General features: G+C 29.1%; 2 protein-coding genes across 8 annotated transcripts in view; both read right to left on the minus strand.

Moving 5' to 3' along the window:
• The window catches only part of LOC123294017 (disks large 1 tumor suppressor protein), a 1177915-nt gene that overhangs the window by 1056825 nt on the left and 104346 nt on the right, over positions 1-16744 (minus strand). The gene's annotated exons all lie outside the window — the stretch shown is intronic.
• Positions 7005-8891, minus strand: LOC123294019 (glucose dehydrogenase [FAD, quinone]-like). The gene has a single exon (XM_044875082.1). It carries the CDS (start codon positions 8884-8886, stop codon positions 7093-7095), a length of 1794 nt encoding a protein of 597 aa, XP_044731017.1. The 5' UTR covers positions 8887-8891; the 3' UTR covers positions 7005-7092.

Below are 16744 nucleotides of genomic sequence, written 5' to 3' on the forward strand. Positions count from 1 at the left end.
AAACATTAATTAATAATTTGAAATATGTGCAAGTATGTTTTCTTTTAATGAAGTTTAAAGTTGATAAAACAATCATGTCAAGTTTTTATTATCCACTTTTTGTATAAAAGGTAAACTTTTGGTGGCTATATTATACCTACAATTTGATATTAAAAGGTTTATATCTCTAACGTCTATCCAAATTATTTTAGAGTTTTAATCTTATCCAGAAAAACGCTAATGGAAAATATATAAACATGTAAAACTATTTGAAATAAATAGTCGTATTATTGTGATCTTTTCTAGCAAAAAGTTCCTACAAGTAATCAAAAATTTGGAAAATAAAAATAAAATCATTTTTATTTTCATGTTTATGAAATTATGAACTCGACCACACTTTTTACGTTCTAAGCACGCTATAAAAATTTCACGTGGATATCTCTTTTCGTTTTTGAGTTATCGTGTTTACGAACAGACAGACGGACAGACGTGCAGACAACCGGAAATCGAATAATTAGATGATTTTATGAACACCGATACCAAAACTTTGTTGATAGCATCAATATTTTTAGGCATTACAAACTTGGCACTTAACTTAATATGCTATGATATATTTCATATATATACATGGTATAATGAACTTAAAAATCTCTTATCACGCAACTAAAGATTACCAAACACTTGACGCGAGTGCTGACGGGTTAAAAATTGTAGATATCCAACAGAAATGTGTACATACCATACAGATACCATTATATTATTCACTTGGTTTTTCGGGATGAAAACAATATCTTTCAGAAACTTAGTACAGTAGAACCTCGATAAGTTAAAGTCCAAGGGAAGCACAAAATATTTTAAGTTATAGAGGTTTTAAGTTATCAAGGGTCTATGTTAGGTAAAGGTTAATATAGAGGTATGTACATGTTTCTATGTACCCTAGTTAATATAGAGGTATGTACATGTTTCTATGTAGTTACTGAGGGCCTATACAGAGATTATTTATTTAAGTTATAGAGGTTGCGTATTTTAAGTTATAGAGGTTTTGGGCTCTGATGGGAAGGGAACATAGTATTTTTTGAAGTAACAGAGGTTTTTATGTTACCGAGGTTTAAGTTATCGAGGTTCTACTGTAAAAGTATTAATGCCTGCTTATAAGTTTTAAGTCAACCTCGATAAAATGCAACAACACCAAATATTGTAAATCTTAAAAGTAAATTAATATTTAATAAGTTTATATTCATGTTGAATTCATTCACAAAACAAAATTAGTTTAATATTTTAAGTATCATATTTAATATTTCTAACCAAAAAATACATAAGCATTATAAAACCACCAAATTATTTTATCCGGGTTGTTTTGTTTTCCATTCAAAACAAAACAGTGCAATGTCTTGGATGAGTGCTGTTTGTTTTATACTCACTTGATTCTTCTACAATAGTACAGTAAAAGATGCTACAAAAATCAACTAATTAAGGAAAATGAAATAAATCACTCACTTTAAGCTAAAACCTGGTGGAATGTGTTTCTTAAGAGTCAAAAATCATTCGTTAACCATGCGTTTTTTGTGCGAATATTTCTATTTGTTTATAAACAATTAAATTGTTTATGAAATATAAAAGACGATTAAAAAAGTTACTTGATATAGGCAACTTGTATTACGTATATTTGAGTATTTGTCAAATAATCGAAAAACTTTTATACAAGAAATATCCAATCTAATCTCGGAACATGATGCCCCCATCAAACGTAACTTTTGTTAAAGATATTTTTTGATTGATTAACAACAAAACGATGCTTAGGCCATAACAGAATAAAACGGTCCACCCTGTATTAAGGAGCACCCGTAGTACCAATTCACATGAATTAAATAAGAAATTTTAATTGTTTCGTACAATTTATAGAATGACTCATCTTTTACTTTATAGAACAATTTAAATAATGATTGCTCGTTTAAATTTCGTTGCTACTTAAACATAAATAGGAATATATATGCATATATTTATAAACAAAACCGTTAGAATAGATTTACTATTTTTCCCAAGAATTGTGTTGAGTTTGTTAGTGGTATATATTTTGTTTACATAAACATAAACATTATTAGAATCTGGAAACCGCATGTTTAATGTAAAATCGGAGTATTAAAAGCTTTATTCATGTTTGATTTACCATAATTGGAAAAATATGGCATTAGGGGAACTATCGCATTTTGGCATTTTCATATTAGAATTGCGGTCAGTAAAATTGAAAACTTTCGAACAGTAATTTTAGTTCATCCATTTGTGGACTGATTTTATTCGTTCACGATCTCAAACAAAATTCCATACCTCTGCTCAATTTATATATAATTTGAAAAGATTTATTAGCACACCCGATAGACGTTGTCTTGTCTAAACTATAAATATTGAATTCGATATCGATACCTCTAGATAGCCCGGTGAACGCTTCGTTTCATCTATAATTTATTTAATGGTAACTGGTGACCAGAGACTGGTAATCTTCATTAACCTGCGGCTTCTATTCATTAATAGCTATACTCTGCTTAGCCCACCCCCTAAGTCTATTAATTCCACCTGCAAGCCCCACCCCGTGCTTAGTCCTCCTGCTAAAAACAAATTTTATTACTATCTCTTGCGGAAGTGGAGCTCGCTGCAGTATTTAAGATTATAGATTATAAACTATAAAATAATTCAAATAATATTGCATTTATATTAAACACAGTGTATAGTAATAAATTCTATTTACTTTTCGAAGAGCGTTGTTTGTGAAAATTGTTTATGAATATTGCTCCGAAATTTTCACTTCATTTTATATTATAATAAATGTAAGTCAATTTTCTTTACCTAAACAGAAAACTTATATTTACTTTATCTTGGATAATTCTAAGTTATTATATGAAGAGGTAACATTTCTATATTCTAACCAAACTTTTGTTTATTTTGTTCTTACAAACTATGTATTTATTTGAATTTCCTACTTTTATTCAAAATAATATTCCTTTATTTTAATTTTTATTTGAAAAGTTTGGCATATATATCTTTATATAATAATAATAATAATACGAAATTGGAAATTTATTACCTTCTACATGGAAGTTATTGTTTTCAAACTCAAAAACAAAAAATAGAACCGCAATTGCCACCTTCTTTTGAGAAAGTTGTTGGATATTATTGTTTTATAGTAAACTAGCGACCCGCCCCTGCTTCGCACGGGTGCAATGCTGATACTAAATACACTACAGAAAAACTGTGAACGTTGTATATAAAAACATAGCGGCCCGCTCTGGCTTCGCACGGGTATAAAATATATAGCCTATGTGATTAAAATCGATCCAGTAGTTTTGATTTATTCATTACTGCCCGTGGCCCGCACGCGTTAAATTTGGAGTAAAACAATCCCCCTTTCCCTATACCATTAAGATTTCCTGCTATCTTTGGAATATCTAAATTCATACACTACATTTTTACTTATTTACTTTTTACATTTTTAACTATTAACCTCAAAAATAGCAGTACTTCTCCACTATTTAATGGATGTTATTATACATATAAACCTTCCTCTTGAATCACTCTATCTATTAAAAAAAACCGCATCAAAATCCGTTACGTAGTTTCAAAGATTTAAGCATACAAAGGGACATAGGGACATAGGGACAGAGAAAGCGACTTTGTTTTATACTATGTAGTGATGATGTTAAAAAATTTAAGTTCAAAAAGAGTTCAGTTTCAATTTTACGAACAGTTTAATATTGCATGTTAATGCTAAGATCCCTGCGCCACGAGTCAAAAAATGTAAACCATATATATAAGACTCACCTGATTTATGCATTGAATGAAAAGACAAAATATACCTACTTCATTAATACATTTTAATTTACCAAAGTCTTTGATAATTGCGATAGTTTTCCGACATTTATATAAACTAGTAGTTTTTGTTGTTACATAAATCTTAGAAATAATTATATATTTTTTCATACAATACTACAGGTTATATAGCTAGTTACTCTTGCCCATAATGCATTAAATTACAGGAGTTATTTTATTATTTAAATAGGAAGAAAATAGCAAACCAAAATATTAGAATAAAATAATTGTTTACAAATTTTTATTTTTTTGAAAACATAATGGTTTTTTTGAGCAAATTTATTTAGCTATTTAAGAAGTTCATTCCCAAATAACTAGTTTACAAGTAAAAAACTTGATTTCAGTTTAACGTAAACATATAGATACTTAATGTTTAAAAATCAGGCAACCTATAATTAATTTACTTGATAAAAAAAATAATAATTTTTTACGTTAATGTATAGTTGGAAATTTCCCATTTTAATTGTTTTGATATTATTTAGTAAGGTTTCGTCTAGAGCTAGGGTAGTGCTTTGGGTATAGAATATCTGACTACGCTACGCTAGTCTGCAGTCACGTATCAAATTTCAACATTCAAGGTTGAACGGTTCAATAGTTACACTGATGAGATAGTATGCCCAACAAACAGATGTTATTAAATCTGCATTAGTTCTGACTGACAGTTCGTTGTGTATTTGATAGGTTTATATTATTTACACAACGAGTCAAAAATTTCCCACAAATCATTCGACCGAATTCGACACAAAGTGGGTACGGAAGAGAAAGCTCACGACAGATGAATCTGCCGAAGATATTACTTCTCTATTATTTCAGAGTGACGGTATGTCTAGTAACTATAGACAAACTAGGATTTCTACTCGAGAATTTTCGCCTCGAGTATTTAACATCGAAATAAAGAACTCGAAACCAAAAGAACAAAAAGAAGATCCGTATTGATAGATCTTTAAAACGAGAGGCGCTAATTTTTGAAACTGTACTTATCTCTTATGAAATCTTATAGTAAAAAGTTATTTGAAATTAGTTCATATATTTAATGTTTGATTGTACTTTCATTTCACTTAGAGTATACGTAATTTTCTACGATCATTTAGTATACGGATGTATAGAAAGGGTTTTTCAACCGATATTAAATTGGTTTTAGTCGAATCGAAATATAAAGTGATATGTGAACGTTTTTAGCCAGTCTGCTTTTATGCTATTTAATAATTGATTATAATTTATATTTTCAATATACAAAATTAAATTTTGAATTGGATATTCTGACTTATTTAAGACGTTTCGATACCAAAACGATTATGTAACCAAAAATCAACAAATTTTCTGTGCCAATTAATTAGTATTTATTCCGTCTTCTGTATAAATTGTTCCATGTCGATTTTTTTTATGGAGAAGGCGTAATAAATGTTGGTTTTTTGTGCTTTAAAAAATATTACCATTAACTCACATAAAAAACTTAAAACTTTTACCATTTCACTTTTCGAAATGAATTGAGCCAGGTTTATTTGATCATTCATTTCCATAGCAATTATTATTTATATGTTAAGATTATATGTCATAATTGCGAATTCTTTAGTTTTTTCGGGTACGAAATCCTAAGCTCGTACGTGAAACATAACTTACAACACTTTCCGTTAAATTTCCTTTCAAATGAAACCAAAAAAATTAAAATCGCTTCATCCGTTTAGGTGCTACGATGCCATAGACAGACACACGCACACACGCACAGATACACACACACAGTGGTCAAACTTATAACACCCTTTTTTTTAGTACGGGGGTTAAAAATGAACAACCAATATATACTCTATAATATTATAGTTATAACACTAAGAATGGCAAAATACGCTCTTCATTCCATAAAGAGTAAAATTGAAAGTAATATAAAAATTTAAAATTTTTATTTATCAAATAATCAATTCATTCATACGTCTTTTGTGAAAAAATTCATATTCTCTGTACAGTTATGGCAACTAATATGGAAACTTGTAACATAATTGACCAAATCAATAAAACATAATCGAAACTTTAGCGTTAAAACCACATGAAAGTTTTCGAGCAAAGTAAATTTATTTGAAAAGTTTGTATTGTTATTGGTTGAGAAGTAAATGAGATATAGTTAATTTAAAACATGTCTTCCATTCAAAATCAATACCTATTATTAATGTTAATTATAAAGATTGGAAGGAAATTGTACAAGACAACAATAGAGATATACTCATAGAGCATAGTAATAGATGAAGAACAAGTATTCAATGTTTTGTGTGAAATCCTGGTTACTACTTCACTACTAAAACCAATACCAATGCTAAATTAATTACTTATGTAAACTTCTGGATGCAACTACATTGAACAAATATATGTTGTAGTGTTCAATATTTGCTTACTTATTCTGGTGGTTTAAATAGTTTTAGTTTAGTTCCATTGGTGTTTAATAATTTACTGAATATTATTTGATTTTATTTCTTGTATGATCTGTGAAGGGTATTTAAATGACAATTGAAACTCGTTTAAAAACAAAGCTTTATCTTTAACCAATCAATAAATATGCCGAAAGTCTTTAGATATAGGTATCCCTTTAAGAGAAATATCTCGGAGCATAAATAATACTTATCATCATTTGCAACATATTTGATCAATAAACTGGATGTCGAAAATCTATGGTGTTCGAGCTGGCACAAGTTTCAAATTTTTCTCACTTTTTATACTAGAAATTACTTGCTATTATCCAATAGCTTATTAGCTAGCCAGTCTTTTAAAACATAACACACGCTTCAAATCATGCCACGATGGAAAACATTAAATCACACGAATTACAACTTCTTTGTGTAACACTTAAATTGAAACTTCTTTGGGTAAAAAAATTACTCAAAAATAGCCACGAAATTCGTTGGGTTACTCCATTATGTTTAATGTTTTAGTTTCCTAGGTGACCTAGGTGAAAATAGTCGGTTTTTGATGTCGTTATTTTACCACAGTTTTCCTAAAAACTCGCAAACAAATCAGAACGATAAAGTGCGATAAGAAATATAATTTTAAAAACTACTTATTGAAAAATGTTATTAAGGTCAAAAAACATTCGATTTTGTGCAATTTTCAATTTTTTTAATTGACGTATTCCAAATCATCGACACATGAAAGATATAATTTACCTGGCCTTTCTTGTTGTGAATAATAAAAAAAGCTTTCAAATTTTGGAATTGAATTTACTAAAAATAAACTGTTTATAAAAATACTCTCACAAATAAGTTACAATCATACGCCACCATTTCTCCAAAATTCTTTAATAATATCAGCACCTTTTTCTGCAATCATTATTGTAGGACCATTTATATGTCCAGCAACAATTTCAGGCATAATACTGGCATCAATAACACGTAATCTTTCTGTACCATGCACACGTAAATCTGCATTAACAACAGCGCTAGAACTATTATGAGGACCCATTTTGCATGTGCCACTTGGATGATAAAGTGTCGTTGTCAAATGTCGTATTTGACATATCCAATAATCATCGGAATTAAATTCATATTGCTCGCATGCAGAAAGTTTATTTTTGTGTAAAGTTGTGCCAAATGATCTTAGAGCTGGCTGTTGAACTATTCGAAGAATTTCTCTTATACCCACAAGGAGTTGTGCGACGTCATCAGGATGTGTTAAATAATTGGAGAATATTCGTGGATGGGAAAACGGACTCGCATCGCGTAAAATAATATAACCACGACTTTTTGGCTTAAACAATACTGGCTGTATATTAAACGCACTTTTACTTTGATTATTTGGTAAAAATATTTCATCACATGTTTCTGGACTTATATGATAAAGAGAACAAGTTTCGTGATCAAATGCTGCAGTAACAATATATTCTTCGTTACGTTGAATTCCTTCAAATGGATGTGAAAAAATCACCGCTTCAGAATCATACGTGGACAACGGACCCGTTTGATTATAAAAAAATTGTTGCTCTTGTGTATCCATGTCTTCTCGATATGGTGATTCATTTATTGCAAATTGTAATCCTAAAATAGCAACATGATCCATTAAATTCTGACCCACAGGCAAATCCTTTAGTAACGGTATTCCAAGTTCAGCTAAATGTAGTTTAGGTCCAATACCAGACAACATCAATAATTGTGGGGAATTGATGGCACCAGCTGATAAAATAACTTCCTTTTTGGTGTAAGTTTTATAACTTTGATTGGAACAAACGAATTCAACGCCAATAGCTACATTTTCATCAAATAATATTTTAGTAACCAAGCAATTAAGTTTTAAATGAAGATTTCTTCGACGAATTGGTACTAAATATGCTCTGTTTGCACTAAATCTATAGCCATCTTTAATAGTTCTTGGTGCGCATGCAATACCAATTTGATTAGGACCAAGCAAAAGAGCAGATCGAATACCTGCTTCATGTGCTGCAGCAATATATGCTGGATATAATCTGCTACGATATTCAGCGCATTCCACATGTAGTGGACCATTATTACCAAAATAATCAGGTAAATTTTCTGGAGTGAAAACATTCCCCAGACTATCAATGTCAACATCCTCCAATTTTTTAAAATACTTCTCAACATTATCAAAACCCCATCCTGGATTTTTATATACACTTTCCCAGCGGTCATAATCTGCAGGCGCACCTCTATGGTATACCAAATGATTTAAAACACTTGAACCACCTAGAACTTTACCACGTGGAATATATCCCGATTGATCAATTAAACTTAAACTAGCTTCCATTAAAGGTTCGGATACATATTTCCAATCAAAATATGATCGTTGATTGCGATTTGCCAAACCGGGAATATCCATACGTTTCTTATTTTCATAACCACCAGCTTCTATTAGAAGAATATTCCAATTTTCTATTTCACTTAAACGATTTGCTAACGCACATCCAGCACTCCCACCTCCCACAATGATAAAATCATAGCTTTTTTCAAACGTTTCTGTTTCTGGATATTGTGGAAAATTTTCATTAACATTATCTGCAAACGCTTTTGAAGCTAATAAATGCATAATAATTATTTGTTGTAAATATTGCATTTTGAATACTGTAAGTGTAAAAATAAAAGTAATTTTAGAAATTTTGCAAAGGGTTTAAAAAAATGCTTTTCTTGATAAGTGCAGGTTATTGGCCATTCCTGTATCATAAAGATTTTTGCAGATACTTATTCTAAGCTTCATTGCTTTTACTAAAGCGTTAGCCTAATGCATATTCACAACAGATTATTTGAATAAATTTTGCAAACCGTCTCAGATTATCAAATGGAAAGGTCCAATTTAAAATTATTTTATGTGTTTCTAAAAAAACAACAACAAAAAATACTCGACAAACAGCCAATCTTAATCGTTCCCATATTACATGCGGTACTTTTAATATGAGATATGCTCTAAAATTTGTAATGTCGTAAGTAAAGTAAATAAAAAAAAAAGGTCAATCCAAACCCTTTTCGATCAAGTGACAAAATTAAACCAAAAATTATAATTTTTATCTTGGCTTTTGAAAAAAAAATACATATCTTCTATTTTATATGAAATTGCGTTAATTTAAAAGCCGCTACCTGTTAAAAAAATTACTAAGATGTTTCTAACAAGTTAAATTAGATACATTTAAGAAAATAAATGAAAAATTTTTTATAAAGTTGAATCTACACAATAATTTTTTCAAATTTTAAAATTATTATTAATACTTTAAAAAAGTTATTTAAAGTGTAAGAATGGTTAAATGCAACACTTTCGACTCTCCAATGAATGAAAAATTTGATATTTTATTATCAATATTTGAGTATTAACAATATCAATGAAACAAAAATGATTGAAAACGTTCTTACCTGACAGTAACTTCATTGAAGAATAATTTTAAAATAAATTATTTGTACGGTGTTATTTTATTATTTTTGTATTATTTTTAAACGTGAGACATTAAAAAATATTGTATGTGATTACTTGTTCAAATCTATTGCAAAAGAATCACACAACACTCGTCTCTAAAAATATCGAATTTCATGACAATTTATTAAATTAGTAAATTTCAATCATTAAAAAGATTGTGGATAGTCGAAATATAGATGTAATTTATCGTGTGGCCATTTGTATTGCCGTTTTGTTTGACCATTTGTACTGCAAGTCATACACATATAACTGATAATCCCATATAATACATACCATATAATTTGCGCCTGATTTGCGTTCTCACGGGTAAACAATGATGTTTACGAAAAAATGTTTCAAGAAAAAATTGTTTATTTTTTATAAGGAACATTTTTAACATTTAAGGTTGACAAGACCCAATCGACCTATGTTACTCATTTACGAACTTAGCATCACTTTTTACATACTGAGTACGCTATAAAAATTTCAGCTTGATATCTTTTTTCATTTTTGAGATATCGTGTTGTCAGACTACAACGGAAAATGGACTAATTAGGCAATCTTATGAACACCTATGTCAAAATTTTATTTGGAGCATCAATATTTTTAAGCGTTACAAACATGGTACTAAACTTAGGATACCTTGATATGTTTCACATATACGTGGTATAAAACCAATAAAAATATGAGAATACAAAAGTGTGTTAAGTTGTTTATTTCACGTGAAGGTAAATAGACTTCCCGTCAATATATACAGGTAAGATTACTCAATCAAAATAAAATATTTTATTTTTTTACAATTTTTAAAACGTGTCAATATTTAATATATAAGTATAGGTTTATGTTTATTATTATTATCTTTATTTGACATAAATCAAATACTTAAATATGCATAAATTTAATATTCCGAATATAAATAAATAATGTATTCTTTTATACAATTATTAAAAAAAATTAAAAAAAAATTAATAGAACAAACACAAAATTTGAAACGTAAGTAACAAATTATTAAGTGAAATCTAAAAATTATGAAAGACAACAGGTTGAAAGGTTCAACTTAGATATGATTTCCCGAAATATGCCGCAGACATGAGATTGTTTAATATCTTGATTTTGAAATATTTAAACAAACAAACAATCAAACGAACATCCTTATTTTCACATTTATAATATATAGGGATTAAAACGCAAGAGACGTTATCATATCACTTTACTCACGTTACCGCATGCAAGGATCATTAAACATCATTGAAAGATGATAAATACTTTACTCTCAGACTCCATTGCATAGAGAAATGATTAAATATTATGCAGAGATGATAAATTGTTTATTTCTAAGTACGTCACTGCTTGGGGAGATATCATGCAAAAAATTATTGGTTTCTGGAAGAAAATATAAATGCATAAAGTAAATCCGATGGGCTTCCATCTTTAACTTAATAAGGACTAATAAACCTAGACAAATAGAACCATAGAAGTTTGACTTCATTTTGGGCTCACGGACTAATAAGTAGGCCTTCTAAAAGTATATTTGCATTAAAATACATACAAAATGTACTATCAAATATACTAACTTCCGCCGTCGCTGTAAACATTTACGATATAAACATTTAAAAAATCGAAAATTTATAGAGATATTAATAATGTCAAAGTTTCCTTTCCAAATACATTTTTCATATTTTTTGAAAACACATTTATCCATTTTTTTTTATTAACAATAAATAAACCGTTACAATCCATAAAAAATATAAGTAAACATTTAAATACAAATAAATATACAGAATGTTTGGATAAAATTTGTACATCATGGCAGAGAAGAAAGTTATACTACAAATCGAACTCCAATTTATATCAATTTTGAAAATCACTTGTAAGTTTATATAAATCAACACATTCAAGACCCGTTACATGATGGAGGGTCATTTTATCTATTATAATTTTACACACAAAACAGGGATCATTTTAGCCTATATAAAGGGGATCATTTCATCCGTAACGACATATTTGAATTTCGTCTTAAAAATTGACCTTAAAATTAATGGTACGCCTATGAAAATGTGTTATAATATTATGAAACGTCAACAAAAGCCAAGAGTAAAAGCAGCCAGCGTTTTACGTTAAAATTTGTCTTTCCATAAATCATAAGCTAATACATCACTATAAGTCTTTGTTGAACAATTAATTTGATCACGTGGAAACCGCTATCGATAATGGTTTACTTAAAACAATGAGGAATCATTTTCCATCTTGGTGTAAATTACACACTATTGTATAAAAATTCCAAAAGACAAAGTGACCTATTTTCAAAACTCCCAGAAACTTTCCCCCTTTTTTGAATCAAATGACTACAGTATAAAACGAACACTCTGTACTATTTTATTCAATATTTCTAAAAAACGAGTGGAATACAACAAAAAGTTATTTTTAATATTGTTAAATTTGGAAAAAGATTTTGAGTATTCATTCGTTAAAAATTTCAGGTTTATTGGAAAATCATCCTGTAGTTTTTTTACACCAGCATTCGCCGAAAGCCATTTTATTATCGACAACAAATTTTCCAAGGAGCGCAAAGTTTTGTTTAGAATGAGTGTCCATTTTTTTAAGGGCCGTAAATTTTTGAAAATGATGTGTAAATAAATATATATACCGAGTTATGACGGGATATATATTTATTTATCAACTTTACTGAAACCCATTTTCCATGAAGATAAAGAATGGAAAGATTTTTTAAAATTTACTTTAACACATTTGCTAATCACCATCCTCTCTTATTACAAATTGTAATCGGGATGTTTGTAGCAACGATATCAGTAAACTCGTAATATGTTGAACAACAATAAAATACTTTAATCCCTGATACATATATATATATATATATATATATATATATATTTAAAGTTCAACTGATATTTGCATATATAAAATCTCTGGGTATTTGTATATAATCTCTAAAAAATTTGTTTATTTTATTTATTTTTTATCTCAGTTTTCATACACAAATGAAACAAGAAACCGCTCATGCCAGTAAAAAATAAAATAAAAATGTAGCTCTGTATGTTTTTTTCTCTCTTTATTGAATTAATAAAATTTACATTAATTTAATGAAAATTCAAATACACATGGTCGTGATATAAGACTTTTTTTTATTTGCTTTTGTATATTAAATTTTCAATTTTCCTGCTATTTACAAATAAATTTTGTTTCCTACGCATGTTCTTTTTGTACCCTAAAGTATGTTCTATTTACACTGAGTCAAGGTAGAATAAACAGTCTTATTGCACTGTAAAATAGCCTTACCTTTTTATACCTTATACAAAGTGTTCTATAATTGCTTGCAGAACTTTCGACTTCCTAAAGACGCTTATAAAGACGAACGAAAAAGTTCTATACCAAATTTCGATCTGAGGCCTAATTTCTGAGATAATTAACGAATTCCATAAATTAATTTATCCAATCACAGAGCACTTAGAAATATAACGATAGGTACAATACGGACTATGTGTGACAGCTCTTATCGTGGCAAAAATGTCTGTTACACCGATGTCTAATAAATAAAGCCAAAAAAATTTTACTCTTATAGAGTAATTACTTTTTTTTTTTTATTTATTCGTTTCGAGTTCTACTTTCGAAATATCTCGGTGTCACAGCTCAAAATTATCTGTCACAAGAGTAAAAAAAAATCCTGGCAAAAAATATTTCTGCCAACATAAACCCTAATCCATATTGTACCTGTCGTTCAATAGTATTGATTCATATGCGAAATTTCGCAATCCGTGTAAGTGCAGTTTTACTGTCACGTGCTCCAGGTCTATGATGGTATTTCGTGTATTGTGGAGAATATACATATCCTAAACTATTACGCCTTATTATATTTATTAACTTTATTCTCCGATAAAATCACAAATACGTAGTAACAATAAACTTTTGAAAACAACACATGCTTCGATATAAAATAAAATTGAAATTCAACTATTAAACCTGAAAATATATGATCTAATAATAAAAAAAACTTTTCTTGACCAAATCATACCGTATCGTGTAGGTAACAGTTTTTTATCATAGCCCATAATACTTTATAGGATATCTAATAAAACTAAAGAATAATTTTTAACAGTATTATTTTCACAAAGTTTGTTTGTCGGTTTTTTACTGTTATACATATAGGTACTGTGTTCTATTTTTTATGTAAGTTTCCAGCGGGAAATTATAGTTTTCACCAGGGCCGTAATGAGGGTACATAGCGCCGGTGCCAAATATTTAAGTTGCGCCTTATATCGGGATCGGTTCTAACGTCATTATGACGTCATCAGAATTCAAAAAATTTAATTTTGCTCTATCACATCCAAATTTTATCCAATTGTGATAATCCATGTATGTAATCCTACTAAATGGACCATACTCTTCAAATTTTTTATCAAAATTAACCTTGCTGTAATAGGTTTCAAGAATGTGGAGTCCTGGTACGGGAATTTACCACAAAAGTGATAGTTGGCGAAAAATTTACATCACAGCTGAAAAGAATGACCCAAAATTAGTGGGTTTCAAAAAAAATTATAATAAGATCGGATCTTTGCCTGTGATACTCAAAAATTCGAATTTTTTACTTTATGACGTCATCAGAATTCAAAAACTTTAATTTTGCTCTATCACATCCAAATTTTATCCTATTGTGATAATCCAAGTATGTAATCCTACTAAATTTGGACCATACTCTTCAAATTTTTTATCAAAATTAACCTTGCTGTTGTAGGTTTCAAGAATGTGGAGTCCTGGTACGGGAATTTACCACAAAAGTGATAGTTGGCGTAAAAATTGACATCACAGCTGAAAAGAATGACCCAAAATTAGTGGGTTTCAAAAAAAATTATAATAAGATCGGATCAAATTTGCCTGTGATACTCAAAAATTCGAATTTTTTACTTTATGACGTTATCAGAATTCAAAAATTTTAATTTTACTCTCCAAATTTTATCCAATTTTGATTAACCAAGTATGTAAAAGATTTATCCAAGATTTATTTGATATATACATGGTATAAAAATTAAGAACTTTTTATTAAGGCATACTTTTTAACCAAGTTTTTTATTAAAGAAAGTTTAAATTTGAATTCACTATCCATAAGTGTTAAAAAACAAGAATACTGTGATGTAAAATGTAGTTTCAGACAGTTAAAGACATGGATAAACAATACAAAAAAAAAGGTGAATAGTAAAAGTAAATAATCTCAATTTTAAATGAAAAAAGTATAGTAGAGAGTAAACATTAAATGTGTATTGTACATAGAGTGACAGCAGCAATGACAGATAAAACACACAAACACACAGAACACAGAACCATTAAAATATATGTCACAATTGTTAAGAAACCATAAATTATTACAACAATTGTTACAGATTACATGTACATCAGTTTTCAATTTGTACCTAACAACAACATTACAATCCAACAAACCAACCAACCATTTCTGGAACAATAAATTTATCAGCGTAGTATGGTATTCTTCTCAAATCAAATTTATACCATTTTAAATGTTAAAAACCTACTACCAAACCTACCAAACCTAACCTTCCTGCCCACTTTCAAACGAGAAAGACGATTTTTCTATATTAAAAGTATCCCTTGTCAAATCATCCGTAAAAGTTATTCACTACTGCGTGTACGATTGTGTATATACGATAACAGTATTGAGTATATGCTGTACTAGCTTGATACCCGCCCGCTTCACTGGGCTTAAAAGTAAAAAACCACTCCTTTATAACCTGTGCCTCTCTTGATCTGACTCATCCCCCTTCCATAACACTTGAAGAGATTGTTTTACGTGAGCAAAAGATATGCACAGTTTTCAATTTTATAAATTATAAAATATTATAATTCATTGAGTATATCAGAAAGGTGGTCATGAATTGTGACATTTACTGCTTTAGATTTTTACAGAAATCTTTAATTTATCGTTCAAAATGATGATCATTCTGCTCCATCAGTAATCATCATTTGAACCATAAATTTAATTAATCTGTAAAAATTTAAAGTAGTAAATGTCAAATTTAATTTTATTTTAAATCTATTTCTTTATAATTTATAGCTCATGTGTTATTGAAAGCGTAACAAAAAACAAACAAACAAACAAACATCCTTACTTTCACATTTATAATATATGGGGATAAGGATTGACTGTCTGATTCTGGATAGTATTGTTAGTATTGTCAATTGTACACTTAGTCGCAGAAACGATGCAATGAAGTTCGAAAGAATTAGTACAGTATGCAGATTTGTTTTCAGCATACGATTCGTTAGAGCGTTAGGAAATTTTGTGAGCTAAATTGATTTATAAAAAATTAAAAATATGCAATTTGCATAATTACGAGTAATATGCAGTTTCTACTTTACTATTCGGTTAATAGTGATGAAAAATATTCCGAACTTGTTACTCGACGGATTTATTTTGGAGTCGCAGAACACGAATTTCTCGCTTCAAATTGGTCTCCGATTTACCTGGTACCCATGGTAAACGGAATCCCGAGTTTTCGGGAAATTTTTTAAATATATAATCGGTCAAAACTCGTTACTAGGTTTTTTTTGGGTCGCTGATACCTTGTAGACAAATTCTGACGCGATATTCGTGTTCAGTGACCTCGAATTTTTGTAATCCAAGATCCAGCCATAAACACTATTCTTGATTTTGGGGTAAATTCCACAATTATTAGATTGGTATTAACTTACTTCATGGATAATCTTTGTTCTTCACATGTTAATTAAGGAAACTTTTAAAGGCGTAAGAAAATACAGATGCCAAGAATGATTCAAATAAATAAAAAAAATGTGTGCATTTTTAGTTACGCTTATAACAGAAGTGATTATTTCTGTTACACATGGTAATAAATAAAGGAAAGCACTTAAAACCAAAACAATGTTGCTTACAATACATGAACTCATCTAATGTCAGTTTAAAGTAAATTTATGAAAATGTATAAATAAATAGAGTACAGTTTTATATGTCTCTATTTATTGTAGAAGTACGTAGAAACGACCA

This window comes from Chrysoperla carnea, chromosome 2 (assembly GCF_905475395.1).
Source record: "Chrysoperla carnea chromosome 2, inChrCarn1.1, whole genome shotgun sequence".
Taxonomy (NCBI): domain Eukaryota; kingdom Metazoa; phylum Arthropoda; class Insecta; order Neuroptera; family Chrysopidae; genus Chrysoperla; species Chrysoperla carnea.